This window comes from Schistocerca gregaria, chromosome 6 (assembly GCF_023897955.1).
Source record: "Schistocerca gregaria isolate iqSchGreg1 chromosome 6, iqSchGreg1.2, whole genome shotgun sequence".
Lineage (NCBI taxonomy): Eukaryota > Metazoa > Arthropoda > Insecta > Orthoptera > Acrididae > Schistocerca > Schistocerca gregaria.
Window position 1 is genome coordinate 124312762 of NC_064925.1, and position 17021 is coordinate 124329782.

The following is a 17021-nucleotide window of genomic DNA, read 5'->3' on the forward strand; positions in this document are numbered from 1 at the left end:
TTCTCTAAGTCTACAAATGCTAGAAACGTATGTTTGCCTTTTCTTAATCTATTTTCTAAGATAAGTCGTAGGGTCAGTATTGCCTCATTTGTTCCAACATTCTACGGAATCCAAACAGATTTTCACCGAGGTCGGCTTCTAACAGTTTTTCCATTCGTCTGTAAAGAATCATCGAGTTAATAGGATATTAATACAGAATTATCATATGAGCTAAAACACACACACACACACACACACACACACACACACACACACACACACACACACGTTTCAAACAACAGAATGTGCCAAAATAATTGAAGAAGGCTGAAGTATTATCACCACAAGCAAAGAATGCAAGAGCTCTCTATAGAGACTTGAAACGAGTCCGGTACTCGCACTAAATTGTTTCATAAGCTCACAAGCTCGCTGCTCGCCAGTATTCTGTTTCTTCCAAAGTGTAACATTTCGAAGAGGCTGCACGGCATAGCTCGCTGCTGCATTTGTTCTGTGTATAGCCACGTGGGGCATTACTCAAGGAGCTCAAGTACTTTGACCTATGAGAGCCAATCAGATGCAAGATCTGCCAGAAGAGGCACTACTCTTGGCTAAAGTTTTGGAATCGTACTGACGTTGATCTCCCTTCTGATCATGCTGCAGCTCCGAGATCAATGCACTGAGATGATGAAACACATGGAATACCTCATAACATAATGTCGGTCCTATTGCCTGGCATAGTGCAGCAACTCATGTGGCATGGATTCCACATTTCGCTGGAAATCGGCTGTAAAAGTACTGAGCCATGTTGCCTCTATAGGCGTTCATATTTATAGAAGTGTTGTTGCCGGTGCAGGTGGTGGTGGTGGTGGTTAGTGTTTAACGTCACGTCGACAACGAGGTCATTAGAGACGGAGCGCAAGCTCGGGTTAGGGAAGGATTGGAAAGGAAATCGGCCGTGCCCTTTCAAAGGAACCATCCCAGCATTTGCCTGAAACGATTTAGGGAAATCACGGAAAACCTAAATCAGGATGGCCGGAGACGGGATTGAACCGTCGTCCTCCCGAATGCGAGTCCAGTGTGCTAACCACTGCGCCACCTCGCTCGGTGGTGCAGGATTATGTGCACGAAGTGACCTCTCGATTATGTCCCATAAATATTCAATGGGATTCATGTCGGACGACCTGGGTGGCCAACTCATTCGCTAGAATTGTCCAGAATCTTCTTCAAAGCAATGGTGAACAACTGTGGTCCAGTGAGATGGCGCATTGCCATCTATAAAATTCCATCGTTGTCTGAGAACATGAAGTCCATGAATGGCTGCAAATGGTCTCTAACCAGCCGAACATAACCGTTTGCAGTCAATGGTTGGTTCATTTGGGCGCGATGGCCCAATACATTCCATGTAAGCTCAACCATCACCATTATGGAGACACCACCAGCTTTCACAGTGCCCTGTTGCCAGCTTGGGTCCATGGTGTCGTATGGTCTGATCCATACTCGAATCTTACCATTGATAAGTGAAGTCTGGACTCATCTGACCAGGCCACGGTCGTCTAACGACCAACCGATATGGTCACGACCCCAGGAAAGGCGCCACAGGCGATGTTACGCTGTTAGCAAAGGCACTCGCGTCGGTCGTCTGCTGGCATAGCCCATTTACACCCTAAAGGATACGTTCGTCGTACTTCCCACATTGCTTTCTGTGGTTATTTCGAGTGGTGTTGCGTTTCGTTTAGAACTGACAACTCTACACAAACGCCCCTGCTCTTTGTTATTGCGTGGAGACCACTGCATTGTCCATGTTAAGAGGTAATACCACACATTTGGTATTGTCGGCACACTCTTCACACCGTGGATCTCGGAATATTGGCTTCCCTAAGGATTTCCGAAATGGAATGTCCCATTCGTCTAGCTCCAACTACCATCCCGGTTCAGGTACTGTTAATTCCTGTCGTGCGGCCATGATCACGTCGGAAAGCCTTTCACATGAATCACCTGAGCACAAATGACAGATCGGCCAGTGCACTGCCATTTTGTACCTTGTGTGCGTGATATTACGACCACCTTATGTGTGCATATCGTTATCCCATGACTTGTCACTTGGTGTATATGCTGTTGGTTGAAAGAGCTTTCCACGTTCCCATCACTTACTTTTCTTGCACGATGTAATTATTTCCGATTCATGTTTCTTGCAGAGTAACTTCTCGCGCAAAGCGATTATTTAAATTATAATGGAACACAAAATGAGATTTTCACTCTGTAGCGGAGTGTGCGCTGATATGAAACTTCCTGGCAGATTAAAACTGTGTGCCGACCGAGACTGGAACTCGCGACCTTTGCCTTTCTCGGGCAAGTGCTCTACCAACTGAGCTACCCAAGCGCGACTCACGCCCCGTCCTCACAGCTTTACTTCTGCCAGTACCTCGCCTCCCACCTTCCAAACACTTTCTTGCCTTGTGTTTGGTTCGGAAACGTGGATCCACGAGGATGAAGATATACAGTTGTGCTTCACATATCCCTGAGGACTTGGACAAAACACCACCTGTTATACGTCGTAAAGTAGCGGCAGACATTGAACGTAAAAGAATTAAATAATGTATACCCTCTCCATGGCCATCAATCACGAAGATTGGGGCTGCAACCCTAAAGAAGTTTCTTAATGCAGCGTCAACCCTAACTCTGTCTCCACATTCTGTCAGTCAACAACGATGGGCAGCTGATGTGATCTACTTTAGGAACCTGCTGAGCGTCTACCGCCTGGAGGTACTTCAGATTGGTCCGAGCAGAGATCACTGATCAGGATAAGATCAGGAGCTGGTGAATCCAGGGACAACCTTGTGAAATGGGGACTTTCCAAAGGAGCAACACAATGTGAATGGAGAGGAGATAATGGATCACCTGCACAACTGTCCACGGTGCCCTGAGTCATGCAGTGATGAAGAGCTGGTGAAGGCTGAAGGCGGTGCAGAAGTTGTTCCTCAGGTCTGGGCTTCATGTAGTTCATTACGTAAACTAAGTAAAATGTAAGTTATTTAAACAGAGTTTTTGTAATATCCCTTAATATTCTAGAGTCAGGTGAACTAGAGCTCTGTACGGCTTCTGACTCAAGTAAATAAATTTACATATAGGTCTTTCGGATAATCAGATAAAGCATCAGAACGAATTCATTCTGGCTGGCCATTTCCTGCTGGCATTTCCTGCTCTTTCTTACGGCGTTTCTGTAACGGCTGTCTTTTCAAAGGAATTTAAGGATTTTATCTCCAACAATGTTTAAACACCGGCAATCGTGAGGAAATTATTCACCCTTACGATCAGTGAAACCTGGTAGCCAAAGAAGGCAGGATTCGGTAACGATTGTGGACGAACCCGTAATCAGTTACTATTGGTTCCCTTTTGCAATTACACACATTTATTTTAAAACGGTAATTCCAGACTCATCATTAAATCAAGATATCACACGTTATTAATGAAGACATAAACAACTGTGTAATTAATAGTGCTTCCAGAGTGTTACAATTTACCAAATGAGCATAAAATATAGAAATAATGTTTTAAAAACAAGCCAGTGTGACCCCAATTAGAATTTTAAGGCAAATAACCATAGTCACGGCTGAAGGCCTTTAACGCCAAGAACGGCAATTATTAAAAATTTAACACTGTAAAACAGCAAAGCAATAGCAAAGGTTAATTTAAAAAGACAGGCAACTAATCACCAAATGGGTGAGACAAAATGATGATAACTCGGTAGTACGACCATTTAAACTTGCTGTAACGGCAAGAATGGCAATTATATAAAAAATTTAGAAACGTACAATAAAACAGCAAATACAATAATAAAACACAAGGGCCAGTCACAGATGGTGCACCAGGAATCGACCTCTGAGTAGGTCAGGTAAAAAACACTTTCACGAGTGATGAGATGCGCAGCCAAAAGTTGCATTCACTTCACAAGATGGTAACTCAGACTAGTTGCAGTCTAACGAATGACTAATGAGAATATAGTTGAGGCTACCTGACGTCCAATAAACCAAATGCAAAGATGTAAAAATACGCCAAAGCCGGAAGTGGCGGACTGCACTACGCCCAGAATACTGTGCTTAGAGTGCCCTGAACGAGAAAGGACTCACTGCCAACAGAGTAGAAGAATCTCCAACCAACCCACAATCAAGAAAGCTGTCAAAACTACACGCCTCACTGGACAGCAGCGGCAAGGCGAGGAAACGTACACTGCCGTTACATACATTAACCCCCAGAGCACGTAACTGGGGCGTTAGCGGTTACGAAGGAGGAAAAATGCCACTGGTTGAACTTAACAAATAGTAACAAACTGAACTCAATAAATAAGTCCAGGAAAGCTAATCAGATCCGCCTTCCCCAAGCAGTCCACTCGCTGCTCTTCGCCTCGGCAGCACTACGAACAGTAACACGAACCCAAGTCACTGGAGAACCGCAAGATCTCGCAATGGTGGAGGTTTCTCCACTTGAATCCAAATGCACTCAACGTAAAGCTTGCAGGATCCGGTTTACAACGAGGTCGTGCACCCTCGTGACCACAGGCCTTCGATCCGGCAGTCCATGCGTGCCACCAGCTGTCCTGGCGTGTTCTCGCAATGTGCGGACCTGGCTCCTCCCGAGTCCCCAACCGAGCTGCCACTGACACGTCGCCCCCGAAATAGGGCCACAGTTACTACATATCAATAACCGCTGCTGCTGCCACTATTGGACAGGCAATGCTTGACAAACTAAGTGGCGCCAGTCAACACGAGAAGAAGACAGACAATCACAACCATGTCAGCTAAACGATACAGTGTGGCCTCCAACAGAGGACAGAAACTTACAAACAGCACCAACGCGAGCTGCAGCACGGCTCAATCAGCCTAGTTGGCTCTGAGCACCCTTCATTTAGGATTAGGGAAAGCCCAGTCCATTAACTTCAGAAGGAAAAAAGCCCCCTTCCTCCAGCTAGCAGGAACTAGTCAATGCGTTTGCTTTACCTAACAGGGACGGCACACATGGGTGGTCAGGAGATTATATGTTATAGATGGCTAGACATTTCTCAGCTGAGCTATCTCAAAAGGAAAACAATTAGTTACGCCCATGATCCCGGAGATCCACACATCAAGAGACATAGGTGTCCAGCATGAAGATATAAAAGATGATCTACGTACCTTCTTGGCGTCTTCGTACTTCCGAGCACTCGTTAACCAGTACGGAGTTTCTGGCATGAAGAAGTAGGTGACGACGTAGAGTGCCACTGGGAGGAGACAGACGTAGAGGACGACGTCGTAAGTAAGGTAAGCGCCAACGATGTAAGCGAAGAGGACGCCCGAGTTGCCGGCGAGCGCCAGAAAGCTGCCCAGCGCGCCGCGCACGTCATCGCTGGCGATTTCGCTCACGTAGATAGAGGGCAGCACCAGCGTCCCGGCCGCGTTCACCCCGGCCAGCACCCTGAGACAAAGGCCGCTCGTCACGTGTCGGGTCGGTGGCCAATTCTGGTCTACTTTTCAGCTGACCATCGTCAGTAGGAATGTTGTGGATGTTGGGAAACTGCATCTCTGTTTTCTCACCCCACACCCTGAATATCATTGGTGAGACTTGGCGTGGTCCGTATCAGTACGTCCAATGGGTTAAGATGATCTTTGTTTGGTGAGTAAGATGACTGTGGCACCTTGGTCTGAACCCGTGGCAGACTCGTGAGGTCAAGGTGATAGCTCGAACGGTCTCAGGCAGATGAGAAAAGGAAACGAGGGGCCAATAGTCACATGACCGCGTATGTTTTTGACAGGTTGGCTCTGTGACGGAGAGCGAGTATAGGGAAGTGTTTGCGCGTCTGCATAGAGAGAGAGAGAGAGAGAGAGAGAGAGAGAGAAAGAGAAGTTGTTAGTGTCTTAGTGAGGAGTGCGGGGTTCACGGGCCTAGTGAAGACAATTGGTAGCTGACCGGTGTGGCCGAGCGCTTCTAGGCGCTTCAGTTTTGAACCGCGCGACCGCTACGGTCGGAGGTTCGAATCCTGCCTCGGCCACGGACGTTTGTGATGTCCTTAGGTTAGTTTGGTTTAAGTAGTTCTAAGTTCTAGGGGACTGATGACCTCAGATGCTAAGTCCCATAGTGCTCAGGGCCATTTGAACCATTGGGAGACAATTGGTTCCGCCTTCCTGGAGAATGCTGTAAGATACCAAGGGGGTTCTCTTCTGCAGATCAGACGCAATAATTTCGAATGTGGCATCTTCGGAGGGGCTGTTGCTGTTCTTTGGATGGGGACGTGGCTATGTATCGAACCCCAACCCGATTTTGCTGCAGGTTGAGAAAGCTTGGAAATCCTCGCTAAATTCGGTGTACGCAGCGTCGAGTTATTCTTTTAGTTTGGCGCGCACTTACCTTTTACTGGTTAGGTGGGAAGTAGTGAACTTGGTCTGAAAATGTGAAACGGTTGCTCTCCAGCATCTTGGTTTTCAGTATTTACAAATTTTACGGTTTATGTTGGCATTGTATGGCGAAATTTAAAGGTCACACTCATGTCTTTAACGCAGCGTACAAAGCTTTGTGTGTATTCTTAAAGGTATAATTATTTTGGTAATTGTCATCAGTCAGCTAAGGCCAGTGAAGTGAATTGGTGTTTAGTAGATATTCTAACAGTGTGTGGTAGGAACTGGTTGTCATTGGCAAGTTTGGATACTGGTAAATTGTTCGCCGTTAAGATGTGCCAAAGGGTAAGCTGTTCAAACCCAGGTTCTTTTGGTACTGACAGTTGTGTTTCCAGGATTGTCCCCATAATAAAGCGGCATGTTAAAGTATGGTGACGTTACGGCAATTTTAAATGATAATAATTGATCTTGTGGTCCCTTCAGGGGTACTTATTAATAGTAAATTTATTGTGTGTTTTGGATTAAAATTTTAAAACCAAGGTGGGGATTATTCAGTGGATGTGTTCATTTAATAATTCAGTGATTAAGGAGTTTTCACGTGTTGTAGGAATCCTTATCGTATTTTGTGAGTTTGCTCTTCAGTTGATGGTATGTGGAGCCCTTTGCCATGCATGGGCCTACCTAGTTGGGGGTTGTGTTAAAACACAATATCACTGGTCGGTATATTATTGTATTACCACATGGGTTTCTGAGAGATTATAAGAATCTTGAGGACATTATTCCATTTAAATCACCATAAGAAATTTTTTAAGAACTCAGTTCCATTTAAGTATGTTTAAGGAATTTCTTATTAAGAATTTTATTCCATTTGAACCAATTATTTTGTTTTGAATTGGTAGTTGTTTTTACTGAACCACTGTTGGACGGAGCTTATCAGAAAATTGCCAAATAATATTACACGGCCTGAGTGTTTAATGTCCAACAAATATTTAATTGAATGTAGTTACTTATAAATTATTTCCAGCATCTTTCTACTCCACAACTCTAAATCTGCTTATCACAGTCATGGATTTTGTTTTAAATACACTCCTGGAAATGGAAAAAAGAACACATTGACACCGGTGTGTCAGACCCACCATACTTGCTACGCACACTGCGAGAGGGCTGTACAAGCAATGATCACACGCACGGCACAGCGGACACACCAGGAACCGCGGTGTTGGCCGTCGAATGGCGCTAGCTGCGCAGTATTTGTGCACCGCCGCCGTCAGTGTCAGCCAGTTTGCAGTGGCATACGGAGCTCCATCGCACTCTTTAACACTGGTAGCATGCCGCGACAGCGAGGACGTGAACCGTATGTGCAGTTGACGGACTTTGAGCGAGGGCGTATAGTGGGCATGTGGGAGGCCGGGTGGACGTACCGCCGAATTGCTCAACACGCGGGGCGTGAGGTCTCCACAGTACATCGATGTTGTCGCCAGTGGTCGGCGGAAGGTGCACGTGCCCGTCGACCTGGGACCGGACCGCAGCGACGCACGGATGTACGGCAAGACCGTAGGATCCTACGCAGTGCCGTAGGGGACTGCACCGCCACTTCCCAGCAAATTAGGGACACTTGCTCCTGGGGTATCGGTGAGGACCATTCGCAACCGTCTCCATGAAACTGGGCTACGGTCCCGCACACCGTTAGGCCGTCTTCCGCTCACGCCCCAACATCGTGCAGCCCGCCTCCAGTGGTGTCGCGACAGGCGTGAATGGAGGGACGAATGGAGACGTGTCGTCTTCAGCGATGAGAGTCGCTTCTGCCTTGGTGCCAATGATGGTCGTATGCGTGTTTGGCGCCGTGCAGGTGAGCGCCACAATCAGGACTGCATACGACCGAGGCACACAGGGCCAACACCCGGCATCATGGTGTGGGGAGCGATCTCCTACACTGGCCGTACACCTCTGGTGATCGTCGAGGGGACACTGAATAGTGCACGGTACATCCAAACCGTTATCGAACCCATCGTTCTACCATTCCTAGACCGGCAAAGGAACTTGCTGTTCCAACAGGACAATGCACGTCCGCATGTATCCCGTGCCACCCAACGTGCTCTAGAAGGTGTAAGTCAACTACCCTGGCTAGCAAGATCTCCGGATCTGTCCCCCATTGAGCGTGTTTGGGACTGGATGAAGCGTCGTCTCACGCGGTCTGCACGTCCAGCACGAACGCTGGTCCATCTGAGGCGCCAGGTGGAAATGGCATGGCAAGCCGTTCCACAGGACTACATCCAGAATCTCTACGATCGTCTCCATGGGAGAATAGCAGCCTGCATTGCTGCGAAAGGTGGATATACACTGCACTAGTGCCGACATTGTGCATGCTCTGTTGCCTGTGTCTATGTGCCTGTGGTTCTGTCAGTGTGATCATGTGATGTATCTGACCCCAGGCATGTGTCAATAAAGTTTCCCCTTCCTGGGACAATGAATTCACGGTGTTCTTATTTCAATTTCCAGGAGTGTATTTTGCTCACAGTAAGATTTCACCGTTACGATTGATTAACGGCCGAGTATCCAATACCATGTAATTGTTATATTGTTTCTAGGAGAAGTATATCAAAGCTGACAAAATAGTCGTTTATTTTAATGTACTGTAAGTCTGTCTGTTACACTGGTAGCAATTTGGTTGTACTTCAGAATACGTCATTCCAGAAACCTCCATATAACTCTTGCAAGGCTACATCCCTAACTAGGAACGCTGGGAACAATGACAATCTAGTTCAGAGGCCAGGAAACCGTATCAGACACAGTTTTTTGGCACACTGCTGAACGTTAAAACTGTAACATCATATAGCGGTTTGCATTAAAACGTGCACATATTGGCAATATCCATATATACACTCAAGAGCCAAAGAAACTGGTACACCTGCCTAGTATCGTGTAGGCCCGCCGCGAGCACGCAGAAGTGTCCCAATGCGCCGTGGCGTGGACGCGACAAACGTCTGAAGTAGTGCTGGAGGGAATTGACAACATGAATCCTGCAGGGCTGTCCACAAATCCGTAAGAGTACGAGTGGGTGAAGAGCTCTTCTGTACAACACGTTTTAAGGCATCCCAGATATGCACAATATTGTTCAAGTCTGGGTAACCTGGTGGCCAGCGAAAGTATTTAAACTCACAAGAGTGTTCCTGGAGCCACTCTATATCAATTCTGCACATGTGGGGTGTCCCATTGTCCTGCTGGAATTGCCCAAGTCCGTCAGACTGCACGATGGACGTGAATGGATGCAGGTGATCAGACAGGATACTTACATATGTCTCACCTGTCAGAGTCGTATCTAGACGTATCAAGGATCCCGTACTACTCCAATTGCACACGCTCCACACCGTTAAAGAGCCTCCACCAACTTGAATAGTTCTCTGCTGGCATGCACGGTTCATGGATTCATGAGGTTGTCTCCATACCCGTACACGGCCATCTGCCCGATACAATTTGAAACGAGGCTCGTCCGACCAGGCGATATGCTTCCAGTCATCAACAGTCCAATGTCGGTATTGACAGGCCCAGACAAGGCGTAAAGCTTTGTGTCGTGCAGTCATCAAGGGTATACGAGAGCTCCTTCGGCTCCGAAAGCCGATAACTATGATGGTTCGTTGAATGGTTCGCACGCTGGCACTTGTTGATGGCCCAGAATTTAAATCTACAGTAATTTGCGAAAGAGTTGCACTTTTGTCACGTTGAACGATTCTCTTCTGTCGTCGTTGGTCCCGTTCTTGCAGGATCTTTTTCCGGTCGCAGTGACGTCGGAGATTTGATGTTTTACCGGATTCCTGATATTCACGATACACTCATGAAATAGTGGTAAGGAAAATCCCCACTTCATTGCCACCTCGGAGATGTAGTGTCCCATCGCTCGCGCTCTGATTATAACACCACATTGAAACTAACTTAAATCTTGATAATGTGCCATTGTAGCAGCAGTAAGCGATCTAGCAACTGCACCAGATACTTTTCGTTGACCGTGGCGTCGTATTCTGCCTGTTTACATATCTCTATATTTGAATACGCGTACCTATGCCAGTTTCTTTGGCACTTCAGTGTGTGACAAGTTTGTGCAGGGTTATCTAATTCATAAATCACGTTTTTATGTTAGTTGTCTGTCAGGGATCTTTCTATGACTCGTGTGAGAAGGAGGAATATTTACAAGTACGTGTAGGTATTAAAATCCATGGAGAAGAAATAAAAACTTTGAGGTTCGCCGATGACATCGTAATTCTGTCAGAGACAGCAAAGGACTTGGAAGAGCAGTTGAATGGAATGGATAGTGTCTTGAAAGGAGGATATAAGATGAACATCAACAAAAACAAATCGAGGATAATGGAATGTAGTCGAATTAAGTCGGGTGATGCTGAGGGAATTAGATTAGGAAATGAGACACTTAAAGTAGTAAAGGAGTTTTGCTATTTGGGGAGCAAAATAACTGATGATGGTCGAAGTAGAGAGGATATAAAATGTAGACTGGCAATGGGAAGGAAAGCGTTTCTGAAGAAGAGAAATTTGTTAACATCGAGTATAGATTTAAGTGTCAGGAAGTCATTTCTGAAAGTATTTGTATGGAGTGTAGCCATGTATGGAAGTGAAACATGGACGATAAATAGTTTGGACAAGAAGAGAATAGAAGCTTTCGAAATGTGGTGCTACAGAAGAATGCTGAAGATTAGATGGGTAGATCACATAGCTAATGAGGAAGTATTGAATAGGATTGGGGAGAAGAGAAGTTTGTGGCACAACTTGACCAGAAGAAGGGATCGGTTGGTAGGGCATGTTCTGAGGCATCAAGGGATCACCAATTTAGTATTGGAGGGCAGTGTGGAGGGTAAAAATCGTAGAGGGAGACCAAGAGATGAATACACTAAGCAGATTCAGAAGGATGTAGGTTGCACTAGGTACTGGGAGACGAAGAAGCTTGCACAGGATAGAGTAGCATGGAGAGCTGCATCAAACCAGTCTCAGGACTGAAGACCACAACAACAACAGCAACAACAACGTGTTGGAATTCGACGGCTGCAAAATTGTGAAGTATCCAGACTGTGGTTTCCTCTATACCGCTTTTCGCCTTCATTGGGACCGCAAGACTTGTCATGTGAATATGGAATCGATGGATTCAGTACGGCACAGGACACTACCCTGTGCTGTGCAGGAGCTCAACTGGACGCACATAATGTTTGCTCTGGGAATCAGGAACATACAAACCCAGTCATGTATGGGCATGTTTTTGCCAATTATCCAAATGTATAATGCGATGACATCTGGAGCGCCATGGACTGTCAGCAGGGAGACCACTATTGCAGCTTACCATGTCGTTTTAGTAGAGAGAGGTGTGCCAAGAGACGTGGGCTCAATGACACATTGGGTACAGCAGTGGATGAGTTCTACATACAGCATTACCTTAGACGTATCCCTGCGTGGAGGCCCCAAGGAGAACATACATTTCCCCATTGCGCTAGTCATTACCATTCCAGCCCAGCATCTGTCATGATGGAATGGAATGCCATTGAAATCACAGGACAACCACCTGTGATTCACGTAGCCTCTTAGAGGTCTTAGTCCGCCTGCTTAGCTGGGTGATACCGTGCTCGCCTCCCATGCAAGCCGGCCAGTGTTCGATTCCCTGATGGATTGGAGATTTTCTCCACTCGGAGACTGGGTGTTCTGTTGTCCTCATCGTCATTTCATCCTCAGCGCCGGTGCGCAAGTCGCCTAATCTGGCGTCGAATGAAATAAGACTTGCACTTGGCGGCCGAACTTCCCTGGATGGGGCCTCCCTTCCGACGAAGCCAGACGCTCATTTCCATTTTTTTATTTCGAGATCTTGGAGCCATCTTTCAATAAGAAAAAGCAAGACCACATGATGTCTGTCCTGTCCCTACGTACTTCGATACAGAGTGTGTTTGACTGTTGCCCTGGCCAGCATGTTCTGAACCCAATGGAAATATGTGGTCATGGATTGTGGCGAGACTGGCACGCCACTACCCGCCGACCACTGCGATTGATAAATTCTGTGTGGTTGTCCAGCCAGTCAAATCCCACGGTTGCTGCCAGAGATATCAGATATGTGTGCCAAAATTTGACACCTTGTATATTGCCAGATCGTCTACACATTTAATCATATGTTCTTCTTAATATACTGTATACACTCAAAAAGAAAATTATATTATTTCAAATATTAACGACCAGCTGTGCAATAGGCAAAGTTCCCGAGTTGGCTTGGAGGAATTGTTGGTGTTCCAGATCCGGTAAAAATGCTACAATTTTAGATGTGTGTTCTTTAATCGCTTGAACTTATCAGCGAACACTGTTAGTGACACATTATAATGTACTTTTCACCAAAGGCATGAATAAAGTGTACTGGGGCTCCATCATCTTAGCACCACATTTATGCATCAAGATCAATTTGGATACCTTTCAACTATGTGGGAAATAAGTCTCTCACAAATACAGTGTATACTGTCCATAAACAAGATGTGCAAAGAGAGCTGGAGCTCCAACATGTTAGAACCTCGCCCATTCACAGAAATCAAGTTGGATATCTTCCTATTACTCATGGAGTAAGACTCTCAGAAATGCAGCATATACTGGTGCAGTTAAGTGGCAAAGAAGCAAATGTGGATAGATTAACAACACATTGGTTATGTTTGTCTACAAGTTGACTGAAAATTTGTGTCAGTGGCTTGTCATAGCTGTTCCTTGGCCTTTATCAACGGTTAATATATGAGTGTTCTGACTATTGAGCATTTTCTCTCTGGTGAAACAAATCCCATTTGAGAAAATACGTATGCAGAAAGGTGAGAACTGAGCACACGACATTCCAGCACCTAGTAGCTCAATACAACACGAGGCATTTGGTTACCTTAAGAGAGCAGATCCCTGTTGAAGCACGTGACTGCCTTAAGTGGTAAGTGTTGTGATGAGGCATATGGCTACCTTAAGAGATCAGCACTCTGAAGCATTTGGGTACTTCCTGTGAGTGATTGGGGTGTACTACTTTCCACACATTACTCTGCACAACACCTATTTCACAGGCAACTGACTGGTTACAGAATGAGGAACCACTTAGCTGAGGGGTTCACATCCACGCACTGCTTAATCCAAGTCAAGAGTCTGTAGAATTCGTTGCCTCCTAAGGTCGTTGTAGTGTGTGAGCTCTTTTAAGCAATGAAACAGTCCTGGAGACATGGTGTATGTCAGATGTCTCTAATGTGGATATTTCTGCAATGAAACCTGCCAGCTTCCTTCAGTTGCCATTTATATGTATGCACACGAAAATTATCTGTATTAATTCACTAACCGGGTGCAACGCCAGTTCACTAGGGCTGATGGTAAGCTTATATTGGTGCCACTCAGACTCCACCAAATCTTCCATCTTACGATGATTAGGAAGAACTCCACTTACTGCTGGTAAAATTTCCTAACATCATGCTTTCCAATAGCTGCGGTTGTTCCGGAATATAAAATAGTTTGTCTTCCATCTTAACTCTACAACACTGGTGTGTTACTAACCAAAACTGATACAAAATATTGTTTCATACCCCACTGCAATAGTAAATTTTACGAACATTTGATAATCTAGGGTTAACTGAGAGTGGAGGGTAGGCATTTGGAAGCTCAGTAAGTCCGTTTTTGAGGAATCTGTTGCGAGAACTGAGTCTTCCAGGACCACAGGAATTTCTAAATAAGTAGGTGGAGATTGACGAAGGCATGCTTAGGCTTCTCAGTGTGTTCTGACTGGCTTTTCGGGATCTGTGGTCCGTACATCCGGCCGTTTTGTATATCGAGGCGTAGGTGATACAAACAAGTTACTAGTCTGCAAGTTTCATTTAACCTCGCGTTAGCCTGTTTGGCTTGAACAGTGCTGGACCACACTGGGAAAGCATATTCTGCTACGCAGAAGCCTGTCAGCGTCATGATTCTCAGAATCTTCGCTAACTCCTGAACAAACCTTATTGCCCCAATATATAAAAACTAAACTCCGTTCGAACAGGCACTGGAAGGCCCAACGGTACCGACCAGCCCAGCCGCCCTGTCACCCTCAGCCCACAGGCGTCACTGGATGTGGATATGGAGGGGCATGTGGTCAGCACACCCCTCTCCCGGCCGTATGTCAGTTTAAGAGACCGCAGACGCTACTTCTCAATCAAGCAGCTCCTCAGTTTGCCTCTCAACGGCTGAGTGCACCCCGCTTGCCAACAGAGCTCGGCAGACCAGACGGTCACTCATCCAAGTGCTACCCCAGAGTGACAGCGCTTAGCTTCGGTGATCTGACCGGCCTAATATGTAAGATGTGCCCAAATGAAAAGAAGACTACAGTCATATATGCGGAAATTTTAATAAAATTATGATTATGGTTCATGTGAAACACTACAACTACACGTAACTGTCACTGATGTTGATACATCAATCCCAGCGCGTAGGAAGGGAGTGGATAATTTCAGTGTAGAAACTCCTAGGTCGCGAAGGATCCAGTATTCCATGGAGTCCTGCACCTCTGAACTTTCAGAGACAGTTTTAAGTGGCCAAATATACAGGGTGTTTCAAAAATGACCGGTATATTTGAAACGGCAATAAAAACTAAACGAGCAGCGATAGAAATACACCGTTTGTTGCAACATGGTTGGGACAACAGTACATTTTCAGGCGGACGAACTTTCGAAATTACAGTAGTTACAATTTTCAACAACAGATGGCGCTGCAAGTCATGTGAAAGATATAGAAGACAACGCAGTCTGTGGGTGCGCCATTCTGTACGTCGTCTTTCTGCTGTAAGCGTATGCTGTTCACAACGTGCAAGTGTGCTGTGGACAACATGGTTTATTCCTTAGAACAGAGGATTTTTCTGCTGTTGGAATTCCACCGCCTAGAACACAGTGTTGTTGCAACAAGACGAAGTTTTCAACGAGGTTTAATGTAACCAAAGGACCGAAAAGCGACACAATAAAGGATCTGTTTGAAAAATTTCAACGGACTGGGAACGTGACGGATGAACGTGCTGGAAAGGTAGGGCGACCATGTACGGCAACCACAGAGGGCAACGCGCAGCTAGTGCAGCAGGTGATCCAACAGCGGCCTCGGGTTTCCGTTCGCCGTGTTGCAGCTGCGGTCCAAATGACGCCAACGTCCACGTATTGTCTCATGCGCCGGAGTTTACACCTCTATCCATACAAAATTCAAACGCGGCAACCTCTCAGCGCCGCTACCATTGCTGCACGAGAGACATTCGCTAACGATATAGTGCAGAGGACTGATGACGGCGATATGCATGTGGGCAGCATTTGGTTTACTGACGAAGCTTATTTTTACCTGGACGGCTTCGTCAATAAACAGAACTGGCGCATATGGGGAACCGAAAAGCCCCATGTTGCAGTCCCATCGTCCCTGCATCCTCAAAAAGTACTGGTCTGGACAGCCATTCCATCCAATGGAATCATTGGCCCATTTTTCAGATCCGAAACGATTACTGCATCACGCTATCTGGACATTCTTCGTGAATTTGTGGCGGTACAAACTGCCTTAGACGACACTGCGAACACCTCGTGGTTTATGCAAGATGGTGCCCGGCCACATCGCACGGCCGACGTCTTTAATTTCCTGAATGAATATTTCGATGATCGTGTGATTGCTTTGGGCTATCCGAAACATACAGGAGGCGGCGTGGATTGGCCTCCCTATTCGCCAGACATGAACCCCTGTGACGTCTTTCTGTGGGGACACTTGAAAGACCAGGTGTACCGCCAGAATCCAGAAACAATTGAACAGCTGAAGCAGTACATCTCATCTGCATGTGAAGCCATTCCGCCAGACACGTTGTCAAAGGTTTCGGGTAATTTCATTCAGAGACTACGCCACATTATTGCTATGCATGGTGGATATGTGGAAAATATCGTACTATAGAGTTTCCCAGACCGCAGCGCCATCTGTTGTTGACAATTGTAACTACTGTAATTTCGAAAGTTTGTCTGCCTGAAAATGTACTGTTGTCCCAAGCATATTGCAACAAACGGTGTATTTCTATCGCTGCTCGTTTAGTTTGTATTGCCGTTTCAAATATACCGGTCATTTTTGAAACACCCTGTATGTGTGTCACATGGAGATATATAGGGACTGTAAAGGGCATGCTCCAAGACAACCACCGAAATTTCTGAAGCTCCGAAGGGTCTCCTTGGCCACACATCGCATTTCATAACGCTGTCACCACCGGAATGTAGTGCATCGTGCGAGACTCTGCCCCCCCGTACGCTTCATCTTGAGATGAATTTGTGAAGCATGCCCCTCTTCTTCAGAAAAAAATTGGATAACCACTGTTAATGTTACGTGGGAGGGATCCGTCGTGCGATGAACACAGAACACTGCTGTGTCGTCCGGACAAGAGACAGCCAGGGCAAAAGCACCGCAGGCGCAAAGTTGCGAGCTGGTGCCCTTGCTATAGATACTCGCCACTTGCGCGAGTTCACCAGCGCCACGGGCGGCGCTTAGGATAAAGATATCGACTTCGCCTCGGTCAATTGCTTGCCTAGTACAATCCGCGAATGACTGAAGACAACGCACTGAAGCCTACTCGGAAGATAGAAGAGCAGCTCTCGCGATTTGGTTATAGATCATATTCCATGGCTGGTTAGACAGGGAACGTCGTATAGTTAC

General features: G+C 46.2%; 1 protein-coding gene across 2 annotated transcripts in view; it reads right to left on the bottom strand.

The window, feature by feature from the left end:
* Positions 1–17021, bottom strand: part of LOC126278609 (facilitated trehalose transporter Tret1-like) — a 56141-nt gene that overhangs the window by 21591 nt on the left and 17529 nt on the right. For both annotated transcript variants that reach the window (XR_007550730.1, XM_049978850.1), the window contains exon 3: positions 5148–5427. Coding sequence is in view for 1 of the 2 variants with exons in the window: in XM_049978850.1 (XP_049834807.1) it covers positions 5148–5427 (280 nt within the window). In the remaining variant the exon portion in view is untranslated. The remainder of the gene's footprint in view (positions 1–5147; positions 5428–17021) is intronic.